The sequence below is a fragment of the Loxodonta africana genome, chromosome 6 (assembly GCF_030014295.1).
Source record: "Loxodonta africana isolate mLoxAfr1 chromosome 6, mLoxAfr1.hap2, whole genome shotgun sequence".
NCBI classification, from domain to species: Eukaryota; Metazoa; Chordata; class Mammalia; order Proboscidea; family Elephantidae; genus Loxodonta; species Loxodonta africana.
In genome coordinates, this window is record NC_087347.1 from 43789192 (window position 1) to 43811225 (window position 22034).

Consider the following 22034-nt stretch of genomic DNA (forward strand, 5'->3'; position numbering starts at 1 on the left):
TGATGGCCAGGACCCACCTTCCACTGTAACTGTGAGCCCTGCACCTCTCACAGATAGATGCTGTGCCACCTTCCTGCTCTTTAAGCAGTGGGTACATGCCTTGGTAGTTTGGGAGCTTCACAGAATGCGTCACGTTAGAGGGCTTGGCCACACTGTCTTTGATCAGGTCTGCCTTCTTAAAAGAGTTAGAAGTTACCAAAGTAGAAGAAAACAAAACCATTATTATTAGACATGTTTCATGGACTGTAATAAAAACAGGAAGAGTTCCTGGGTGGTGCAAACAGTTAAGAGCGCTACTACCGTATTTTAATGCAAATAACGAATGTGTTATGTTTTCTTTACCAAATACACTCTCCCTCACTGCAAGATATTTTTGTAAGCATGCTATGCTTATTGTTTTCTACATATTGCTGTAAAAAAATTAGTGTAGTGTGTTTATGAAAATACCTTATGGGGGAAGGGGGCAGTTGGCAAAAAATATATAACACGCATGTTATTTGTGTAAAAATTCAGTACTAGCCCAAAAGTTGGTGGTTTGAACTCACCCAGAGGAGCCTGGGAAGACAGGTCTGGTGATCTACTTCTGAAAGGTCACAGCCTTGAACACCCTATGGAGCTGTTCTACTCTGCACACGTGGGGTCGCCATCACTCAGAATCGACTCCACAGCAGCTAACGACAATATAAATAGGGGTAGTTTTTCCCGCCTCTGAAGTTACACCAACCCTACCTTGGGAGGGTCATCATGGCTTCTCTCTTCTCCAGATTCCGTGTTTCCAGTGACAGTTATAGTCTGGGTGGGTGATGATCTTCCATCTGTAGAAACTTGGCTCTCCTGAGCAGCATATTTGGGAGAAAGCCAAGAGTCCTCCACAATGGAGCTTGAAGGAAAGAAACCTCTATCTGAGGTGTCTTTTGCTTCTTCAGAGTTAATGTCATCAGGCCCACTCAGCTCTGCTATCTCCAGATTCCTTTCCTTCCACTTCTTTTTCCTTTTGGCTCCTGGTTTTTTTTCTTTAGAGATTAGCTCTGACTTCTTTTCAGCTTTTCGTTCCTTTGACTTTCCTGGGGAAGAAAATTGGGGTCAGAGGTATAGCTGAGGTAAGTAAAGGTGATCACGATGCATCCTCTTCAGTGATTTTTAAGCCTCAGTATGTAACGGTATCAACTGGGGTGCAGATTCCTGAGCCCCATCCCCAGAGTAGGAACCTGCATTTTAACAGCCACTCCAAGTGTTTTGAGAAACGTAGTCCACAGGGATCAAACTGACAACAGCAACTCAAAAGATAGGAGCCTTAGAGGGCAGATTGTTTATGTTAATGGAGGAGTAATAATCAGAAAAGGAGGGTGAAAATGGCTACACAACTTGAAGAATGTAACCAGTGCCACTGAATCGTACATGTAGAAACTGTTGAATTGGTGTATGTTTTGCTGTGTATATTCTCAACAAAACAACAAAATAAAATTTTTTTTAAAGTAAAAAAAAATAAAGGTAGTCCACAAACCACCCTTTGAGAAACTGCCTTATCCTATTTAGGTTGACTACGACTCAGCAATCCTGCTACAAAAAAAATTGTATTTCACCCTGACTTATGGTAGGGGCAAGACTCCTGGAGGGGAGACCTGTTGAACACAGCTGGAAAGTCAGGCTTGAGTCTGACTTGAGGCTGCAGTTTCATAACGTGGCAGAGTTCAAGCTTTCCATCCTCTAAGACTCTCCCCCACTCATGGAGATGTTGTGAGGATTTCATTAGATCATACATGCAGAGCTCTTAATACAGTAGGCATTCAGTAAATGGAGTCCCTGGGTGGTGCAAATGGTTAAAACACTCAGCTGTTAACTAGAATGTTGGAGGTTTGAGTCCATCTAGAGATGCCTTGGAAGAAAAGCCTGGTGATCTACCTCTAAAAAATCAGCCATTGAAAACCTGATGGAGCATAGTTCTACTCTAACATGCATGAGGTCACCATGAGTCAAAGTCAACTCGACAGCAACTAGTTTACTGGTTATGCAGTAAATTGTTGCTGCTGTCATCATCATCATCATCATCATCATCATCATCATCATCATTTTCTCTCTTGGTGATCACAGGCCTCTAGGCTCCCTGGTTTCCTCTGTCCGTCTACTAAGATATGAACATGAAGGAAAGTAGCAACAATCTCTTAGTTGTGGTAGTCAAGGAGACCCAGAACCAGGGGTTCAAATCCCTTTGTTCTGGTTCAACCTGCTGAGAATTTGCATTTCTAACAAGTTCCCAGGTGATGCTAATGCTGCTGGTTAGGGACCAAGTCTGAGAATCACTAGTAGAGCAGGGGTTCTCAAGATTTATTATACATAAAAATCACCTGGGAATTTCGTTAAACTATAGATTCTGGTTCAGTATATCTGGGGTGGAAATGCAACCAGTTTGAAGCCCTGCTCAAAACAGAGCTTGCCTGTAGGGTCCATACTGATTCTCCTAGCCACCTCCCACCCCCACACTTTAGGGATTTTCCATGTGTCATTCCTTGAAAGCACACTCCCTTACCAACAGCAGCCTCTGCTCTGCCGTGGATCTTTCCTTCTCTCTCCCCTTCGGGTGCCTTGGACTTTTCTGTCTTGGTTCTTTTCTTTCTCTTGGTTTTGCCAGTCAATTCCCTCTCCTAAAGGTGAGAAATTAAGGGGGAGGGGAGACCATGATACGTGTAGGAAACTAAGAAGACCCGTCAAAGGAGGATTATGTTGGACAAGGTAACAGAATGGAATTCGTGTTGAGTTCCAGATGAAGCAGAGGAGAGAGGTCTTAGAGAGTATGTAGCCTTTCAGGGGAGCCTAAGGTGTAGCCTTTGATTTAACACTGCTAGGTATATTTTCACAGGAGAAAAGAGGAATAGAATACACTTCATGGTCCGCCTCCTTTTTTTGATGCTAAACCATGGTCTCCAGAGCTGGATCAAAGTGAAGCTATTTCCACCTTTGATTGATTGGTGTTGCTGTGTTTAATGGTTAGCTGTTTTAAATCAAAGCCAGCTTTATTTACTGCTGCATCATTTTGCTAACTTTCTGGAAATCTCAGACAGATGATCCCAGCAATTTCAGTCTTCACCTATCCCTATGGGCCAAGACAACATGGAGGTTCCTCCTGAGACAGGATGACAGAGTGGGGCCATAGCTACCCATTCAGTACCTTTGTAGGAATTAGAAATGGGACCCCCGTCCTTCAGGTGGATGCAGCCCCATCTTGGGGTGCGGGGCATGGTGATTGAACCACAGGCTGGATTTTAGCCCTCGCTTGCCTCCTTATATAGTAAGTGATCTACCCAAATGTACATGGTGGCCTTGTTGATGAGCCTGATCCAGATTGGACTTTCAGACCAAGCTTCTGGGTATTTACACTCACGATACTGATGTTGGCTAGCGACTGCTGGTTGAACAGTCTTGCTTGAGCCTTCCCTTCTCTTTCGCCTGGAAGAAGAATTGTCTCCACAGCATTCAACTTCTCTTGTGAACCAGGTCCCTGTCCTGGAAGTCCTCTGTGCAGATGGTGTACATCATTATCTCCTTTCAAAGTGCCCCTTGAAAAGAGCAAACCAACAGGACCAAACTCAAGAGAAAACTCTCTGGTGGACAAGGAGGAGGGAAAACGAACCGGCACTGGTGGAGTGCCTATTCTGCACCAGGCCCTGTGCTGGACAATTTACATACTTGTTCAACACTTTTTCTCAACATGTGTCTGAATAAGGGAGATTAGAAAGGTCGATTTTCACTTTTGGGGTTCTCTTGGGGGTAAATCCTAAAACTTAGGGAGTGGAGTAAGTACCAGTTTTTCTCTTTGAGGTTACGTATTTGTACCTTTCATTGAATAACAGAATTATTTAACTGAAATTTCTTTCATCAAAGGCTTAGCTGTAAAAAAAAAAAAAAAAAGACGTTTAGGACAGATTGTCTTAGGAACATGTAATCACCCGTTCCTTTATAGCCTCTGAATTCTATTCTTGATAAAATTCAGCCATCAAGCCATCAAGTTTGTAAAGACAATGTTCTGCATCCTACTTTGATGAGTAGCGTCTGGGGTCTTAAAAGCTTGTGAGTGGTCACCTAAGATACAACTATTGGTCTCTTCCCACCCGAAGCAAAGGAGTGTGAAGAAAGGCAAAGACTCAAGGGAGCAGTTAGTCCAAAGGACTAACAGGCCACATGAACCCAGCCTATGAGATCCTGAGACCAGGAGAACTAGATGGTTCCCAGCTACCAATACCGACTGCTCTGACTGGGATCACAACAAAGGGACTGGACAGAGCAGGAGAAAAATGTAGAAAAAAAAATCAAATTCACAAAAAAGACTAGACTTACTGGTCTGACAGAGACTGGAGGAACACCCAAGACTATGGCTCTCAGATACCCTTCTGACCTGGAACTGAAGCCATTCCCAGAGACCACTTTTAGGCAAGCAATAGACAAGCCCATAAAATAAACAACACCTGAGAGGAACATGTTCCTTAGAACAATCAATTATATGAAATCAAAAGGACAACATTTGCCCAAAAGAAATATGAGAAGGCAGCAGGAGCCGAAAACCCAGAAGAAAGGAGATAGGGAACCCAGGGCAGAAATGGGGAGAAGGCTGACGCATTGAGGGGAAGGCAACGAATGTCATGGAACATATTACGTACAAACTATTGAATGAAAGACTAATTGGCTCTGTAAACTGTTATTTAAAGCACAATAAAAAATAAAAAAAAAAACAAAAACCCAATTTGGTAAAGCTTAGAAAAAAAGGTCATGTGCTGTGTTAGTTTTATCCCTTGTAGAATTGCTATCACTGACTGTGCCCTGAGGATAACTGACTTATGCCCTGCAGGTGAAAAGACCACTAAGAAACAGTCACCAGCATTTCAGTAACAGCCGCAGCAGCTACCAGGTACTGAGTGCCTGCTATGTGCCAGGCCTGATTCTGGGCATTTTATTTTTCACTAAATCACTGTTATATTTACTGTGCTGTGCTAGCATATGGCCTTACTGTAGAAGCTTGAGAAATATTTGTTGAATGAGGTAAATGGAATTTCCTGTAAATATATGAGTCTTTAAATCATTCAATGTCACTCTATAAAAACTCACAGAAGAAGTATCCTTCAGAATTTAGTGCTAGAAAAAAAACTTTATTTTCCCTGAGGAATAGGTATGCTGCAAAGGAGAGCCCAAACTGATCGTGTTACTCTCTTGCTCCCTTTTTTGTTGTTGTTGTTGTGGTGCTTTCATTACTCAGGAATCTGTGTCAAGTCTGAAATTCAGTTACAATGACTGTAATGACTCTTGCGGAATGTTTGTGTTCTCTCTTTTTGTTCTTGATTTTTTTAAAAATTCTTTTTGATTATTTCATCTCTTTCTTGGTTGTTGTTGTAAGCAGTTTAAATTTGTTGTGGAAAAAGATGAGGTATAAATATTATATAATGGAATTCCTCAGGTAGTTACCTCAGCCACCTAAGCATACTTCTCCCTTTGTTCCTGGGGGAATGCATGGCCTTTCTGACCCATAAGGGGATCCTTAGGCCCCAGGGAAGGTGAGGGCAGGTTCTTTCACCAAGGCTCATGTTGTTGTGGAGTCGATTCCTACTCATAGTGACTCTATATGACGGAGTAGAACTGCCCCATAGGGTTTCCTAGGCTGTAATCTTTACAGGAGCAGATTGCCAGGTCTTTTCTCCTGTAAGCTGCTTATGGGTCCAAGCCACCAACCTTTCAGTTAGCAGCGGAGTGCTTAACCATTGCACCACCAGGGCCCCTGAAGGCTCATGGGAGATCACAATTGGCAATGGTTCAACGTGGAAGGCAGAGATAATAGTAGTAGATGCTACTGCCAAAGAGGAGTTGTATCAAATGCCTGGGCCTAACTGGCTGAGCTGAGGAAGTCAGTGACCTAATATATATTAAAAGGGCTTGGCACATAGTAAGCATTCAGCAGAATTTAGCAATTATTATGCCCAGAGCTAAGTATATGCTGAGAGGAGAAACCAACGCTTGAGTTGACAGACCTCAGTTTTCTAAGGCATCTCTGTAGATCTCAGATATTTGGACAAGTGGAAAAAGCCACTTCCATATCGTTACAATTAGACTTAACTTTTTACCCATTCAGCCAAAAAATTACATCACAATATAATCCTCCCCAAGAACCTTTGGTTCTTTAACAACAGTTTAATGCTGGCTGTCAGAGCATACTCTCAAGAGTATGTGCCTCCCAGAAAGAAACAGAAATTAAATTAATTAAAAGCAAGATAAAAGCAGAAAAGCTCATGTTATTGCAACTTTAGACACTTACATCTTTTGAGCAGAATGTGGCTCAGGGGCCTGGATATGCTCAGGTGGGGAAGTGCTGAGAGCGCCAAGGGTCATACTCCTTGGCTCTGGGTCTGCGAAAACAAAGAGGATCCTCACTCAGCAAAAGAACACAGCAATAATCACAGGAGGAGATGCAATAATGGGAAAACGTCTACCTGGTGAACAGTTAAATGCAGGCAAATGAGAACAATGAGGTACATTAGATCTAGAAATTAGCCAACATTGCAGAAATCAGTGCTGGCATATAGCAAGTGACATTGAAATTAGTAAGACCCTTTGGGAAAGCGATATGACAGTATATATCAAGAACCAGAAAAATGCCACTAGCCTTTGATCAAGAACCTTACTTCTGGGTATTTATTAGAAGGAAACAACTCAAAAGAAGAAATAAGCTTTTTGTACCAACTTACTTACTGCAACATTATCATTAATAATGAAAAATTGGAACCAACCTAGCAATGGAAGGCTGGGGAAGTAATTTACGGCATAGAAAAATTATTTTAGGAAGATAAATAAGCAACATGGAAAATAAGATATGATAAGTAAATGTGAACTATAGAATAGTGTGTTCAAAAAGCCAAACCTAGGGCTGTCGAGTCGATTCCGACTCATAGCAACCCTATAGGACAGAGTAGAACTGCCCCATAGAGTTTCCAAGGAGCGCCTGGTGGATTCAAACTACCGACCCTTTGGTTAGCAGCTGTAGCACTTAACCACTACGCCACCAGGGTTTCCAGAATAGTGTGTTAGAACTCAGTAAAATATGTATGTGGATGGATAAAAACTAGACAAAGAAACAACAAAAGGAAATAATATGTTAGATTGGGAAGTTTATGTGTGTTTGAATTTTTCTTATGGCTAAAACAAATTGATTAAAAAAAAAAAGTTACCCTGTGAGGGAGGCTTATGCAGGCCACACAGTTCTTTTTGATGGTTGCTCTGAAGATCATATTGGGTAACTCCTTAAGAATGAGAAGAGCAGTAGATCTTTGCATGGATTTAATTTATTTCTTCTTAGTTTTGTTTATTTTAAGCCATTATAACTTTAAAAGAGGACTGGAAAAGTTCACCTAGCATCCCATTAGCATTATTCCTTTAATACTACAGGTAAATCATTTTCCAGTGTTCAATATTTTTTTTTTTTTCCAGAGCCTCTTTTCAACTTGAGTTCCCTTCTTCCATTCCCAAACTTCAAGGGTAGCATCCACTGTCTCACATTTCAACCTCCAGATTTTAGAGTGGGGACCAAATTTTTAACGCACAAGATGCATTGGGAAGGTTGATTGGGGTCGTACTTGGAATTTATTCTGCCTTGGGTAACTTTATTTATTTATTTATTTATTTTTGGGTAATATGTGTAGAGCCCTGGTGGGGCAGTGGTTAAGAGCTTAGGCTGTTAATCAAAACGTCGCCAGTTTGCACCTACCAGTTGTTCCTTGGAAACCCTATGGGGCAGTTCTGCTCTGTCCTATGGGGTCGCTCTGAGTTGGAGTCGACACAACAGCAACGGACTTGGTGTTTGGTTTGGATAATATGTAATGTTAACAGAGAGTGACAGCTGATTAAAGGACCTTTGAAACAAGAGGGATTCTGTGAAGTTTTCTTTTCTTAATATTGATGGTTCAGGAAAAGCTACCTCCTTGAAGACTTAACGCAGCTCTTCCCAACCATTTTGAACTTTGGAAAAGGGCACGACGCTACCAGCAGAGGGCGCATGTGTATTGACCAAAAGCTGAGTTTCCACGTTTGTGTCATTTCACCATTTTGATTAAAATTAAAATCCTGTTAGTTCTGGGATGTGGACTCTGGAAGGATAATTTTTTTTCTCCTAGTAAAATAACCTGATATTTAGGAAGTATTGGAACAAACTAAGTCAGTTTTTTGTATAATAACTTACAACTTTCAGCTGCTTAACGAATCTGTAAAATATTTGAAGCAGAAAATAGAAAAAATACTATATAATGATCATCTGTGTACTTACACCTAGCTTTGTAAAATCTTAATATTTTGTCATATTAGATGCACGTTTTTTCCTAAAGAAATAAAACATTTCAGCCTCCACTTTGTCGCTGTGCAGTCCTATTACCCTCGCTCTCTTCCCAGGAGTAACTACCATTTTAAATTCTGTATTTATCAGTCCTCATGCATATTTTTATACCTTTGCAACATATAAATGCACCCATAAACAACACTTGGTGTTATTTTACATATTTAAATTTAAATAAATGGTATCATTTATGAAACTTTGCAACTTGCTTTATTTTGCTTGACATTGTTTTTGAGGTTAATCCACGTTAATACGTGTAGCTTTCATTCATTTATTTCAAGCTGCTGTCCAATATTTCATTGTGTGAACATACCACAATTTATGTATACTTTTTACTGTTGACTGTTCCCAATTTTTCACAATTACAAACCATGCTGCAATGAATCTTCTTGGCTGAGTCCCTGATCATATGTGCAAGAGTTTCTCGAAGGTACACCCGGGAGTGGAATTGTTGGATCGCAGGATATATGCATCTTAAACTTTACTGGCTATTGCCAAGTTGCTCTGAATTTCTGATGCTTCATGTCCTCATCAATAATGGGTGTTTACAGACTTTTAAACTTTTGCTAATCTGATATATACAAAATGATACCTCTTTGCTGTTTTAACTTGAATTTTCCTGTACAGTAGCAAGGTTAAACTTTTTTATGTATGGCTATTTATTTGAGTTTCTGTTAATTGCCTGTTTATATCTTCTACCTGGAAGAAGTACAGCCAGAATGCTCCTTAGAAGCAAGGACGGCAAGAGGACGTCTCACATACTTTGGGCATGTTATCAGGAGGGATCAGTCCCTGGAGAAGGCCATCGTGCTTGGTAAAGTAGAGGGTCAGCAAAAAAGAGGAAGACCCTCAACGAGATGGACTGGCACAGTGACTGCAACGATGGGCTCGAGCATAACAATTCTGAGGATGGTGCGGGACCAGGCAGTGTTTCCTTCTGTTGTATGTGGGGTGGCTATGGGTCAGAACTGACTCAGTGGCACGTAACAACAACAACAACGTCTTTCACTTATTTTTCTTTTGGGTTGGTTGTCTTTTTCCTTACCTATTTGTAGAAGTTCTCACTGTATTTTGGATGCATACCAATCCTTCGCTGGTTATATGCATTGCAGATATTCTCTTCTAATCTGTGGTTTGTCTTTTACCTTTGTTTATGCTGTCTTATCAAAAGCTTTAAATTTTAATACAGCCAGATTTATCAGTGATTTTCTGTAAGGTTCGTGTTTTTGAATCACAGGTAAGAAAATTTCCCCTTTCCCAAATTCATAAAAATAGTCTCCTATATTTTCTTCTAAAGGTTTTGAAGTTTTGCTTTTCACATTTAGATCCTGAATATACCTGACATTTATTTTGTATGTTTTGTGAGGTAAGAATGTAAAAACTGGATAACCGGTTATCTCAAGATGACATTTTCCTACTATTTTATAATGTCATTTTTGTCATATATCCAGTTTCCATATACTGGTACATTTATTTTTGGATTCTCTATTTTCTTCTGCCTATTCCTGAGCCAGTATCATACCCAAAACAAAAACCAAAAACCAGTATCATACAGCCTTATTGATTACAGCCTTAAAGTAATTTTTTATATCTAGCCAAGCAAACTCTCCCACTTTGCTTTTTTTCAAATTTGTATTGACTATTTTTGGTCCTTCTATATGAATTTTAGGATCAATTTATCATGTTCTACCAAGACCCCTGTTAGGGGATTTTTTTAATTGGAATTGCACTGCATTTATAGGTCAATTTAGGGAAAATTACCGTCTTTAGAACACTGAGTTTTTCTATCTAAGAATATTAAATACAGCCTTAGAACATGTTTATTCAGGTTTACTTTTATTTTAATAAAATTGTGTAATTTCTTCATAAGAGTCTCTCACACATCTTTTTGTTAGATTACTGTTGTTTGGGTGCCGTCAAGATGATTCCCACTCATAGCGACCCCATGTGACAGAGTACAACTGTCCCACAGGGCTTTCTTGGCTGTAGTTTTTACGGGAGCAGGTCACCAGGTCTTTCCCCTGGGGAGCTACTGGGTGGATTTGAGCCACCAATCTTTTGGTTAGCAGCTGAGCACTTAACTGTTGTGCCACCAAGTCTCCTTAGATTTATTAGTAGATTATATATATTCCTATTGTAAATGTTATATGTCAAAATTAAACTTTCATATGTTTAAATCCATGAGTTCATTACAATAATTAAGGAAATGACTAGGTCACTGTTGGAGGGTCCTGGGGAACCAACTCATTATGAAAACTGGTAAATAAAGGAAAAGAATTAAGCCATTTATCCTGCCTTCCTATGTAAACTGTACCACTGAATGAATAAATAGTAGATGAGGAAAAGCTTCTCTTTATAGTTTTCCAACTAATATATGAAGAAAGAATGGTAGAACTTCAATATCACTATTTTGCAACCTTGAATGAATTATTGGTTCTCTAGTTGCTGGCATCACGAAGAGAGAGACAAGCAAAACATTATGTTTCTTAAGGGAAGAATATAATACCCTCTTTGAAGTGCTCTCGCCAAAAGGAAAAACCAAACCTGAATCTTATCAAGCCTCTAGATCTAAGTAGTAATTTCTAGGAAATATAGAAGACAGAGAAACATGCTAAATTATGCCATGAGGATGCAAGCAGCAAAATTTAGGTTGTGGTAACCTCTGCAGGGCAAGTGACTCGATTTCCTAAAAATAAATTAAAAGGTGGAGGGGGGGAATGGAGGTGATCCTATAAATTAATTGAGACTAAAGGGCCATGTCAAACAATTGCAAACAAACTCTAAAACAGTTCTAATAAACAGGGGACAATTAGAACTTTGAGCACTGACTATTCAATTACATTAAAGAATTCTAATTTTTATGTGTAATAATGGTATTATTATTATTATTTTTTTCCAAAAGAGTCTTATCTTTTAGAGATACACACTGAAGTATGTACGGGTAAAATCATATGCATCTGGGATTTTTTTTCAAAATGATATGGAAGGGGTAAAGGAGTTTGGGATATAGGAGGACAACATTGGCTACGAGATGAGTACACAGGATTTATTGTGCTGTTCTGTCGACCTTTGTGTATGGTTGGGGTTTTCCATAATAACAATTGTTTGTAAATTACATTTTAAATTGTGTTTTATGTTTTGAAACACAGTTTATTTTTTTCCACATTTGATTTTTATGTATTGACCTATATTTAGTAATTTTGCTGAATTCTTTTAATGATTTGTCCTTTAATGGCTTGTCTGTAGAGTCTCTTGGATTTTCCATGTTAAGCGGTAATATTGTCTGGGGATAATGACAATGTCATTATTTTTTCCTTTGCATCCTTTTACCTTTTATTTCTTTTATTTTTCTTACTGTGCTGGCTGGGACCGCAAGTACAGTGTTGAGACAGAAGCTGTGATAGAGGGCATTCTTGTCTTACTCCTGTTTCCGAAGAGAACGCTTCTAAAGGTCTCCCTTTAAAATAGGATATTTACTAGAGGTTTTGTGAGAGATATTCTTTGTCAAATTCAGGAAGTCCCTTTCTATTTCTAATTTGATAATTTTTAATCATGAATGGCTGAGTTTTAGAAAATGTATTTTCTGCATCTGAGATAATCCTAAGGCTTTTTCCCTTTAACCTTTTGATGTAAATTATATAAATGGATTTTCAAAAGTTAGACTATCTTTGAATTTCTCATATACATTGAATTGAGTCATGGGGTTTTGTATTTTGTTTTTTAAATATAAACTTAAGGATCTGTTTGACTTTTTTTTTTTTTTTTTAGGATTTTTGCATCTTTGATCGTAAGTGAAATTAGTCTATAAATTCCCTTTCCTATGCTGTCCTTGTCTCTACTTTCAACTGCTTTTCAGTTTTGAAGCATTTAAGTCCCACGTGAGAAATGAGCTTCCTTTCCTGGGAGGTGAAAAGGATCTTCAGAATCAAGGGACAAGAATTGTGTGCAGGGACTCTGGGGACTTCCTTGGGGATTTCATCCTGGGCTAAGCGGGAATAAGCCAGAAACATTATGAAGGAGGATACACCACTGTGAAGGAAAATTTTGAAACACTTTTCAGAAGGAAAGATAAGGCAGTACCAGAGTATGAAAATCAGCTAGGCTGTTAGGAAAAAACCCAACCAACCAACCAACCCACCAACCCACCCAACCAGCCAACCAGCCAACCAACTAACCAACCAAACTCATTGCTGTCGAGTCAATTCCAACTCATATGGTTTCCAAGGAGCGGCTGGTGGATTTGAACCTGTTTGATCAGCAGCCAAGAATTTCAATTACCGAGCCACCAGGGCACCATATGAATTAGCAGAATATTCTGAACCCAGTCCTGTGGGCACCCCTCAGATGGCAGGACCCAGCGGTGTACAGTGACTATGCAAGCCCCACATGGAGCAACATTGGGAGCAAGGAGCCCTAAACCATGCTGCTGCCTTTTGCTGTGGTCCCGCCTTTCAGTGGTAGAATTCCTGCAGTCTGGCACCGAATCAACCCCTGGGCAGACACTTGGTGTCTCCCTATTTTCTCTATAGCTTTAGGAGAAACTTTTCCAACCCTGGCTACTCCTCCCTTCTTAGCAGAGTTTGGGCAGTCATCGTATTGCTCTTTCTGGAGGTGTTTGAGGTCCCTGGTTGGCGCAAACGGTTTGCGCTTGTCTGTTAACCTAAAGGTTGGTGGTTCAAACCTACTCTGCAGGACTGCGAAAGAAAGGCCTGGAGGTCTACTTGTGTAAAGATTTTAGCCAAGAAAATCCTATGGAGTGGTTCTACTCTGCATAAATAGAGTGAGTTGGATTCACTTGATGGTAACAGATTTTTTGTTTTTGGAGGTGTTTATTCCTGAAGCTGAAACTGCTTCTGAGGAAAGGCCTTTCAAATGGAGGGAAGTGGAGCACAGCAGAGCGGAATGGAACTGAACTAAACTACACTAAACTAAACACAATGCCCACAAACATTGGGCAGAGACTTGGGTTATCTTGGTTTTAATAATTAGCTGTGACTTTGCATAATTCCCTGGACTTCTAGGCCTAGGCCTTGGGTTCCTTCTTTGTAAGATAAAAGAACTTCTAAATAATCTTGATTCATGCTAGCTTTAAAAATCATGCTTCTATAACTTTGTGATGTTTTCCCCAATTTTGTAACTATTTCCTAATCAAAAACACATGGATGGAGTTACAACTCTTAAAGAGCCACGGACCTTGGAGTCAAAGAAATCTGGCTTCATGTCTCCTCCACTTATTGGCTGTGTGACCCTAGGCAAGTTACTTAACTTCTCTGAACCTCATTTTCCTCATCTGTGAAATAGGGATAGTGCACTTTACCTTGTAGGGTTATGGTGAGGATAAAATAAGATAAACTACACAAAGCACAGTGTCTTGCTTCACAGCAAGTGCCAAAAATTAGCTCCCTTTTCTCCACCCCTCAAGGGACTGTGTGGAAAACTAGCCAAAAAAAAAAAAAAAACCATATAAATTTAAAAAGTCTAAATTGTTTGGGTGGCACTGCAGGGGTGTTTCCGATTTGCCTGCCCCCACCGTTTCCCTAGGGTCTACGCCTGTTTTGGGGATTTTTAGATCTCCTAGCTCTGCAAAAGGTTGGGTGGGAGCTCTGCAAGTCTCCACCTAGGCACGGAATCCATGGGAGGTCCCATGGTGTAGAGACATCACAAGCTACCACAGAGAGGGAAAGAAGACTAAAATATGAGATAGATCAACAGACCCAGGAGAACAGACCCTTTGGGGAGAGAGCAGCCTGGAGCCCTGAGCTCACTGCCAAGGAGCACCTTTTGTTAGGAGATCAGAGACAACAGGTGGGGACGATCTCCCTTGCAGAGAGGGCCTAGCAGGAGCCTCCCTGGTGAGCAGGCGCCGCATGAACCCTGGAGCTGCACTATTGAGGTAACAATAGTAACAAATGCCCAGTTGGGCTAGAAAAGTCACAATCCCTGTATAAGCCCTGCTGGCCACCTACCCAGGCCTTGGTGTCCTGCCTCCCTCCCCCAATTTGCCACACCTTTTTTTTTTTTCTTTTTGGTGAAGCATTTCCCCTTGTCTGTTTTTCTGCTTTCTCCCCCTCTACCCACAAGCACTCCAGGATTGGCAAACCCTGCTTTTCATAGCGGTTAACAATCCAGAGAGTTAACAATTCTCTGTGATCAAGGACACATTACTTAACTTCTCTGTGCCTCAGTTTTTCTCATCTTGCAAATGGGGATAACGGAGAGCACATTCTCTATAGGTCATAAAAATTAAATGAGGCAATTTATACAAAACACACAGCGAGTGTCTGTGCCTGGCACACAGCAAGTGTGAACTGCTTCCCCTGCCTCATGCCTTCTTTGCAAATGGGTGAATATACTTCCGGTAAGGGATTGGCCTGGAAGCTCTTGACCCAGTAACAGAACAATAGCTGAGGGCTTTGCATTTCAACCAGAACGCAAGTTTGATTTCTGTGAAGCACCTGGGTTCAGTGAACCCCATTCTTCATGCCAGGCCTCACCTCCTTCAGGGAGTCCTCCCTGACTTCTCCCTATGCCTCCCACCTCAGTCTGTGCTCTCTTGGAGCACTGATCACACTGTATGGGAACCATCTGTGCACATGTCTGCATTTCCCCCTCCATCCCCCCTACTGAATTGGGAGCTCCATAAGGAGTATGTCCTATCCAACCATGGAGGGCCTGGAACTTAGTATGGCATCAACAAATGTTTGCTGAGTGTGTGAAGGAACCCTTCATTCATGTAGTCAGTGGTTAAAGACTTAGGAACAGGGCTTCCAACTGTTAGTTCTGGTTATAACCCCTGCTTAGAATTTGCACTTCTAACACGTTCCCAGGTGATGTTAGAGACCGATTCTGAGAACCACTAGCAGAGCAGTAGTTCTCAGAATTTATTATACATAAGAATCACCTGGGAATCTTGTTAAAGTGTAGATTCTAAAAAAAAAAAAGTAGATTCTGATTCAGTATGTCTGAGGTGGAAATGCAAATTCTCAGCAGGGGTTCAAATTGGAAGGAACCAGTTTGAAGCCCTGCTTAGGAAGGCCTGAACGTAGTGGTTGAACCCTGGCGGCTACCTCAGTGGTACCACCAAGGATCCTGCTTTTCCCTTTAACAGGAAGGATTCTGAGGTCAGCAAATCACAGAAGATGAGAAAGAGAGATTGGCAGGTCAGTTTTGTTGTTTTCAGATGAGGAAGCGGGAGCCTAGAGAGGCCGAGAGGCCTATTTGAGACTTCATGGCAGCGCAGGAGAGCCATGGCCCACGCCATTCTTGACCCCCTGGGCTCTTGCTCACTGTACTTGCTGTTGAGCCTGAGCCCAGATGCAGCACTGGGGCTTTGGTCTCCTCCCAGGCTGTCTTGGTCATCCCTGACCCAGGGGCAGCTGGGATGTAAATGAAAATGGCCAGCTGGCCTTGCCTGGGAGCAAGTGTGGTGGAGAAAGCTTTGGAAGGAGGTCTGGTTCCAGTCCTGGTGCTGCTGTTTATCTCTGTGCAACCCTGGGCAAGCCATAGGCACATAGTGGGAGTGCAGAACGGAGCCCTAGAGGTTATCCAACCCAACCCTCATGTTTTATGGGAAAGGAAACCTAGGCCCAGAGAAGTGAGGTGCCCTGCCCTAGATAGACTATGAACCTACTGAAAGGCAGACCTGGTCACTTGACCTATGTCTTTTGAATCTGAAACCCAATTTCCTCAGAGACTATTCTGGTGTTTCTCAAATGTTGATGGACATATGAATCACTTGGAAACCTTGTTAAGACAGGTAGATCTGAGGTGGACTCCAGATTCTGCATTTCTCTGAACAAATCTGCCTTAGAAGAGCTACAGCTAGAATGCTTCTTGGAAGCATGGATGGTGAGACTGCTTCTCACATATTGTGAACATGTTATCAGGAGAGACCAGTCCCTGGAGAAGGACATCATGCTTGGTAAAGGGTCAGCAAAAAAGAGGAAGACCCTCAACAAGATAGACTGACACAGTGGCTACAACAATGGGCTCAAGCATAACAATGATCATAAGGATGGCCCAGGACTGGGCAGGGTTTCGTTCTGTTGTACATAGGGTTACCACGAGTCGGAACCGACTGGACGGCACCTAACAACAACAAACAGCAAACTCCTAGGCTCTAACTAGAAAGGGTCTATGTTGTTAGGTGCCATCCAGCCGTTTCCAACTCATAGCGACTCTACGTACAGAACGAAACACTGCCCGGTCCTGCGCCATCCTCACAACTGTGGCTGTGTTTGAGCCCGATGTTGCAGCCTCTGTGTCAATCCATCTCGTTGAGGGTCTTCCTCTTTTTCATTGACCCTCTACCAAGCACGATGTCCTTCTCCAGGGACCGGTCCCTCCTGTTAACAGGTCCTAAGTAGGTGAGATGGTATTGCCATCCTCCCTTCTAAGGAGCATTCTGGCTGTATTTCTTCCAAGACAGAGTTGTTCATTCTTCTGGCAGTTCATCGAATATTCAATATTCTTCACCAACACCATAATTCAAAGGCATCAATTCTTCAGTCTTCCTCATTTATTGTTCAGCTTTCTCATGTATATGAAGCGATTGAAAATGGCATGGGTCCAGTGCATCTTAGTCTTCAAAGTGACATCTTTGCTTTTTAACTCTTTAAAGAGGTCTTTTTGCAGCAGATTTTATTCAATCTATATGCTGAATAAATAATTTGAGAAAGGGTCTAGACAGAAACCACCTGTCTCTATATCCCAGCTCCTCTGTAGGTACTTGGTGCATTGGCTGCTAATTAGAACAAACTTGTCAGGTTAATGGGCATCTGGTGGCTATTCACCCAGAAGCCAGTGGGGCCAGCATCCTCTTCATGGCCTGTCCTTCCCCATCAACGTTAGCCATCGGCCACCCCTCTGATTGCTTCGATGTCTATGGTGGAGGTGCAGGTCCAGGCTGGTGGCTGTGGGTGCTGTGAGCGCACCACAGTTGGAGGACTATGCCCTTGGTGACCCCTGCAGGCACTATTTCTTCACAGGGAGTACGCATTGTCCAAAGTCAAAGTTTTCACTGTAAAATCTTGAGGGTAGGGAACTTAGTTTTATCATCTTTGAAGCCCTTGTCTATCCAGTACATTCCTTTCTTCCTTCATTTGATTTATTCATTCTCTTTTGGAATATTTACTAGACTTGACTAAGCCATAGTCTTTGCCCTTAGGAAGCACACATAACAAATGGAACTATAAAGTGGTACTTAGTGGTCACCCAATAAGTATGTGTGAAACTGAATCAGACTTCAGGGCTCAGAGGGAAGTGGAAGCATCACCAAGTGATAGTAAGTGCAACAGGAAGGAGACGGCGTTGGCTTTGAAGACGGTTTATTCTTAAAGAAGAGAGGCTGGCTCCCTAGGCAGCTCCCATTAAGATCATGGAAATTATACCACTTGAAGCCTCTCAGAAGTTTTTACACTTTTTAAAAAGGTTATCAGGCAAATTCACAAATGCATTCATTTTTTTTCCTCTCCCTTTGGTACCACAAAGAGCAAGAGAGGAAGTAGGGTTACCTTAGTTCCTTTTTTCGGGTAAGCCACAGAATGGACAGCTAAAGCATGCGTAGCATACTGTTTGTGGCAAAGAGAGAAGAAAAGATACTGAGCTTAAAGAGGTGGTGTGATAAATGATCTACTGTTTTGACTCTGGACCCAAGAGGTAGGAAAGTGGTAGTAGCATCTGTTAAGACAGAGCCATCTACCCACATGTCGCAGAAACTGATCACTGTCCCTCAACATCCATTCCCCCTTCTGCCTTTGGGTAGCAAAGCCCCCTCTAGTTTTAGCCTGGCACATGGATATGCAGCAAGAAACTTTGTTTCCCAGCCTCCCTTGCAGCTAGGTGGGCCAATGGAATATGAACAGTGATGAGACAGGTGTAGTTCCTGAAGATCTTAAAGGCAGCTGTGGGCCTACTGCTGACTCTTCCTCTGTTTGTTGGGCAGGAGAGATGCTGAGCCAGGATCCATCTTTTGGATAAGGAAATAAGGCTCTGAACCTTTTGTTTTCCAGTAGAAGAGAAATATTGGAAATGGCTCATTAGTTTCTGATGAATTCAGCAGATCCTGCCATTTGTTTTGTTCCCAATTAGCCCAGGCTGCTCATTAGGGACCTCCTGCACTCCCTGCAGGGCTCCTCAAATCTCTCACTTCTTGTTCTAAGAGATTATGTTGCAATCATCAACATAACCTTTCACCCTGTGCAGAGGCAGGTGAGGCTGTCCCATTCAGATTGTGTCTGCTGCCTGTACCTGGTCTTAAGCAAAAGAAGGACTTAAGCAGAGGACTCAATCAGCCTCCCAAGAGTAAGCACCAGAATCACCGGGGAACTTAATAGAAATGCAAATTCTATTGTCAGGTGCAGCCCAAATCTAGTGAATCAGGAATCCCGGGGGTTGGACCTAGAAATCTGTATTTCAACAAGCCCTCTAGGTGATTCTGATGCACAGTGAAGCTTGAGAACCATTGGCCTAGGAAATAGGCGAGGGTAACAATAATGAAACAAACAAAGAAAAAAACAAAAACAAACCAGAGCTTTCTAGTCAATTCTGACTCATTGTGACCCTGGTGGTGTGGTAGTTAAGCGCTCAGCTGCTAACTGAAAGGTAGATGGTTCAAACCCACCGGCTACTCCTCGGAAGAAAGATGTGGCAGTCTGCTCCCATAAAGAATACGGCCTAGGAAGCTCTGTAGGGCAGTTCTACTCTGTTCTATAGGGTTGTCATGAGTCAGAATTGACATGATGGCAATGGGTTTTTAAGAAATATTGAGGATTCCCTTGGTAGTGCAAATGGTTAATGATTGGCTGCTAATGGAAAGGCTGGAAGTTCAAGTCCTCCCAGGGGCACCTCAGAAGAGAGGCCCGGCAATCTACTTATGAAAAGTCAGCCATTGAAAACCCTGTGGAGCACAGTTAGACACACATGGCAGAATTGACTCAATGGCAACTTTTTTTTTTTTAAGTGATATTGAACGTTTATTCTTTTCCTGGACTATGGGGAGAGGGGGTAGGAAGGAGAAAGGAATGTTTGTGTTTAAAATAAGACCAATTTCCCAAACCCTCACTGATTTGGAGGCTGCCAATTTGACCTGTCTTGTGAATACTTGCATGCAGTGCCTTTATCAAGTTCAAGACTCATGGCATTCTTGATGGAGGGTGGCCCAGCTCACTGCTTGTAACTAACTATGGACATCACTACTTAATTTAGAGTGGAAAAAAATTCTGACAATTGGCTTTAAGACCGAAGAGAGTAAAAACTGACCCTTAAATACTTAAAAAAAAAAAAAATTCCTTGGCACTCCCTCGTTTTTTTTTCTTTCGGAGACTTGAAATCCTTTTTTTGCCCATTAGCATTTGTCATTCAGGGCAGACAAATGCCTTCTTTAATTTTCTGTCCTGATATTTAATTTTCTGAATAACCTTTATGGAACTCAGCTAGAGACTGCTCCTTTGTCATGAGACAGGAAATCTGTTTTGATTGACTTGGTCGTTGATTAGATTTGGCTAATGTTTTGCGCTGTCTAAGACCTCCCTTGCCCTTGGCCAAGACCTTGGGGCCTCATCAGTGTTCACATTCTGCATATGTGATTTACCACACGGAAGATCTGAAGACTGGAGAGCATTTACCTGGCTATTATCTGTTCGCTTTGAAAATGGAGGTGACAGGAACCTCAAGTTAGTAGAAACCCTGCTTTAAATCCTGTGACCAAACACAATGATGAGATTATCATGATATCTTGTTATCTGATATCCAGAAACAATGAGATCATTTAAAATATGGTATAAAAATAAATTATTTTTGACCAGGATGTCAACTGAAAAAAAGGGTAAAAGATGTAAATAGACAAAAATCAAGCTCAGGGTGAAATCCCAAATCCAGAATTTTGCACACTTATCTTTAGTGTGTTCTTATCATTTCCTTCCTCACATGGGATCAAACCAAAAACTCATTGCTGTCAAGTTGATTCTGACTCATGGTGACCCTATAGGACAGAGTAGAACTGCCCCACAGGGTTTCCAAGGACTGGCTGGGAGATTCGAACTGCCAACCTTTTGGTTGGCAGCTGAGCTCTTAACCACTATACCACTAGGGCTCCTCACATGGGGGTACAAAGAGGTAAAAAGTCATGGTGTCATTTCACAGATGGAAACACTAGGGCCATGAGAAGGTAGATATTTCTTCATTGTGATATCCAAGTTGAAAAGACTAACACTCATTAAGGGGCTACTGTACATGAATTTATATGTACGTATGGGGCAGTTCTACTCTGGCACATAGGGTTGCTATGAGTTGGAATCAACTCTATGGATGGGGTTTACATGAATTAACTCATTTTTATCTCACTCCATCTGTCTGTCAGTTTGTTGTACTGTGGTGGCTTGCGTGTTGCTATGATGCTGGAAGCTACGCCACAGGTATTTCAAATACCAGCAGGGTCATTAATGGTGGACAGGCTTCAGTGGAACTTCCAGACTAAGATAGACTAGAAAGAAAGGCCTGGTGATCTACTTCTAAAAATTAGCAAATGAAAACCTTATGGATCACAGCAATGTCTGAGTCACTTGCTTTAGACATCTTATCAGGAGGGAGCAAGTGCTGGAGGAGGACATTGTGTTTGGTGAAGTAGAGGGCCAATGATGGCGTGGGAGACCCTCAGTGAGCTGGATTGGCATAAAAGTTGAAAGTATAAACTCAAACATGCTGGCAACTGTGAAAATGACATAGGACTGGGCAGCGTTTTGTTCTATTGCACATAAGGTTACCATGAGTTGGAGTCAACTTGCAGCTAACAACATTTCTCATTCAACTTTTTCGGGGGAGTGCTATTTTCAGCCCCGTGTGCCAGATGAGACCACTAAGGCACCAGGAGGTTAAGGCACAGGTGTGCCAGCTTCAGAGCCTATGCTCTCAACTTACCCACTCAGACCTCTTGCTGCAGGCCTGTATGGACCACCTTTATGTGAATTAGAGAACGGCGCCCAATATAAGAGCAAAGTAGATAAAGAAGCCCCTCTGGGTGGACACAGCCTGTGCTGGGGTACATGGCTTAGCTAGCAGAGCACAGACTGGATTTCAGCCCCCGCTTTCTCCTTCTGTTGGACACCTTTGTACACTGTGGATAGCCTTATATCCACTTCCTGAGAATTCAAGTCTCTGACACTTCTGTTTCCACTTCTGGAAGCGGCAGGGAGGATAAAGAACAGTTCTGCTACCTGGGTCTAGCTAACTCCAGCATTATGCGGTGCACCCAGGTTCTTCCAGGGAAGGGCATAAAGTCTAGTTCAGGGTTCTGGGGATATGAAAATATGCCAACAAAGCCCAGTGATTGTGGCCTCAATATTTCTTAGAACCATCATTATCGTTCTCATTGTCATCATCATCATCATCAAATACTGCATCATTTCCAGAGGAAACCACCACAGTCAAGCAACTCTGACCACCCCAGGCTGTGGGTGACAGGGGCTGGGTCCCTAAAGATGCTAGTACCCAGTCTGTTGGAACACTATTCCCCTGGGCAGGGACCTAGGTTCCAGCATCTGCATATCCAATCCCTTGGGAGCAGGAAGAACAGAGAGGTGGAGATGCCTGGGGCATTTTTGTAATGCCCCTAAAGCCTCCACTTTCTTCCATCAGCCTGCAGCCTTCTGGCAGGAAAGAAATCTTTCTACAAATC

General features: G+C 42.0%; 1 protein-coding gene across 1 annotated transcript in view; it reads right to left on the minus strand.

Moving 5' to 3' along the window:
• Positions 1 to 22034, minus strand: part of KIAA2012 (KIAA2012 ortholog) — a 144879-nt gene that overhangs the window by 13965 nt on the left and 108880 nt on the right. Inside the window, exons 16-20 of the mRNA XM_023542319.2 lie at positions 6296 to 6386; positions 6151 to 6158; positions 3380 to 3537; positions 2528 to 2642; positions 730 to 1064 (exon numbers count right to left, since the gene is read on the minus strand). Coding sequence (XP_023398087.1) covers positions 730 to 1064; positions 2528 to 2642; positions 3380 to 3537; positions 6151 to 6158; positions 6296 to 6386 — 707 coding nt within the window. The remainder of the gene's footprint in view (positions 1 to 729; positions 1065 to 2527; positions 2643 to 3379; positions 3538 to 6150; positions 6159 to 6295; positions 6387 to 22034) is intronic.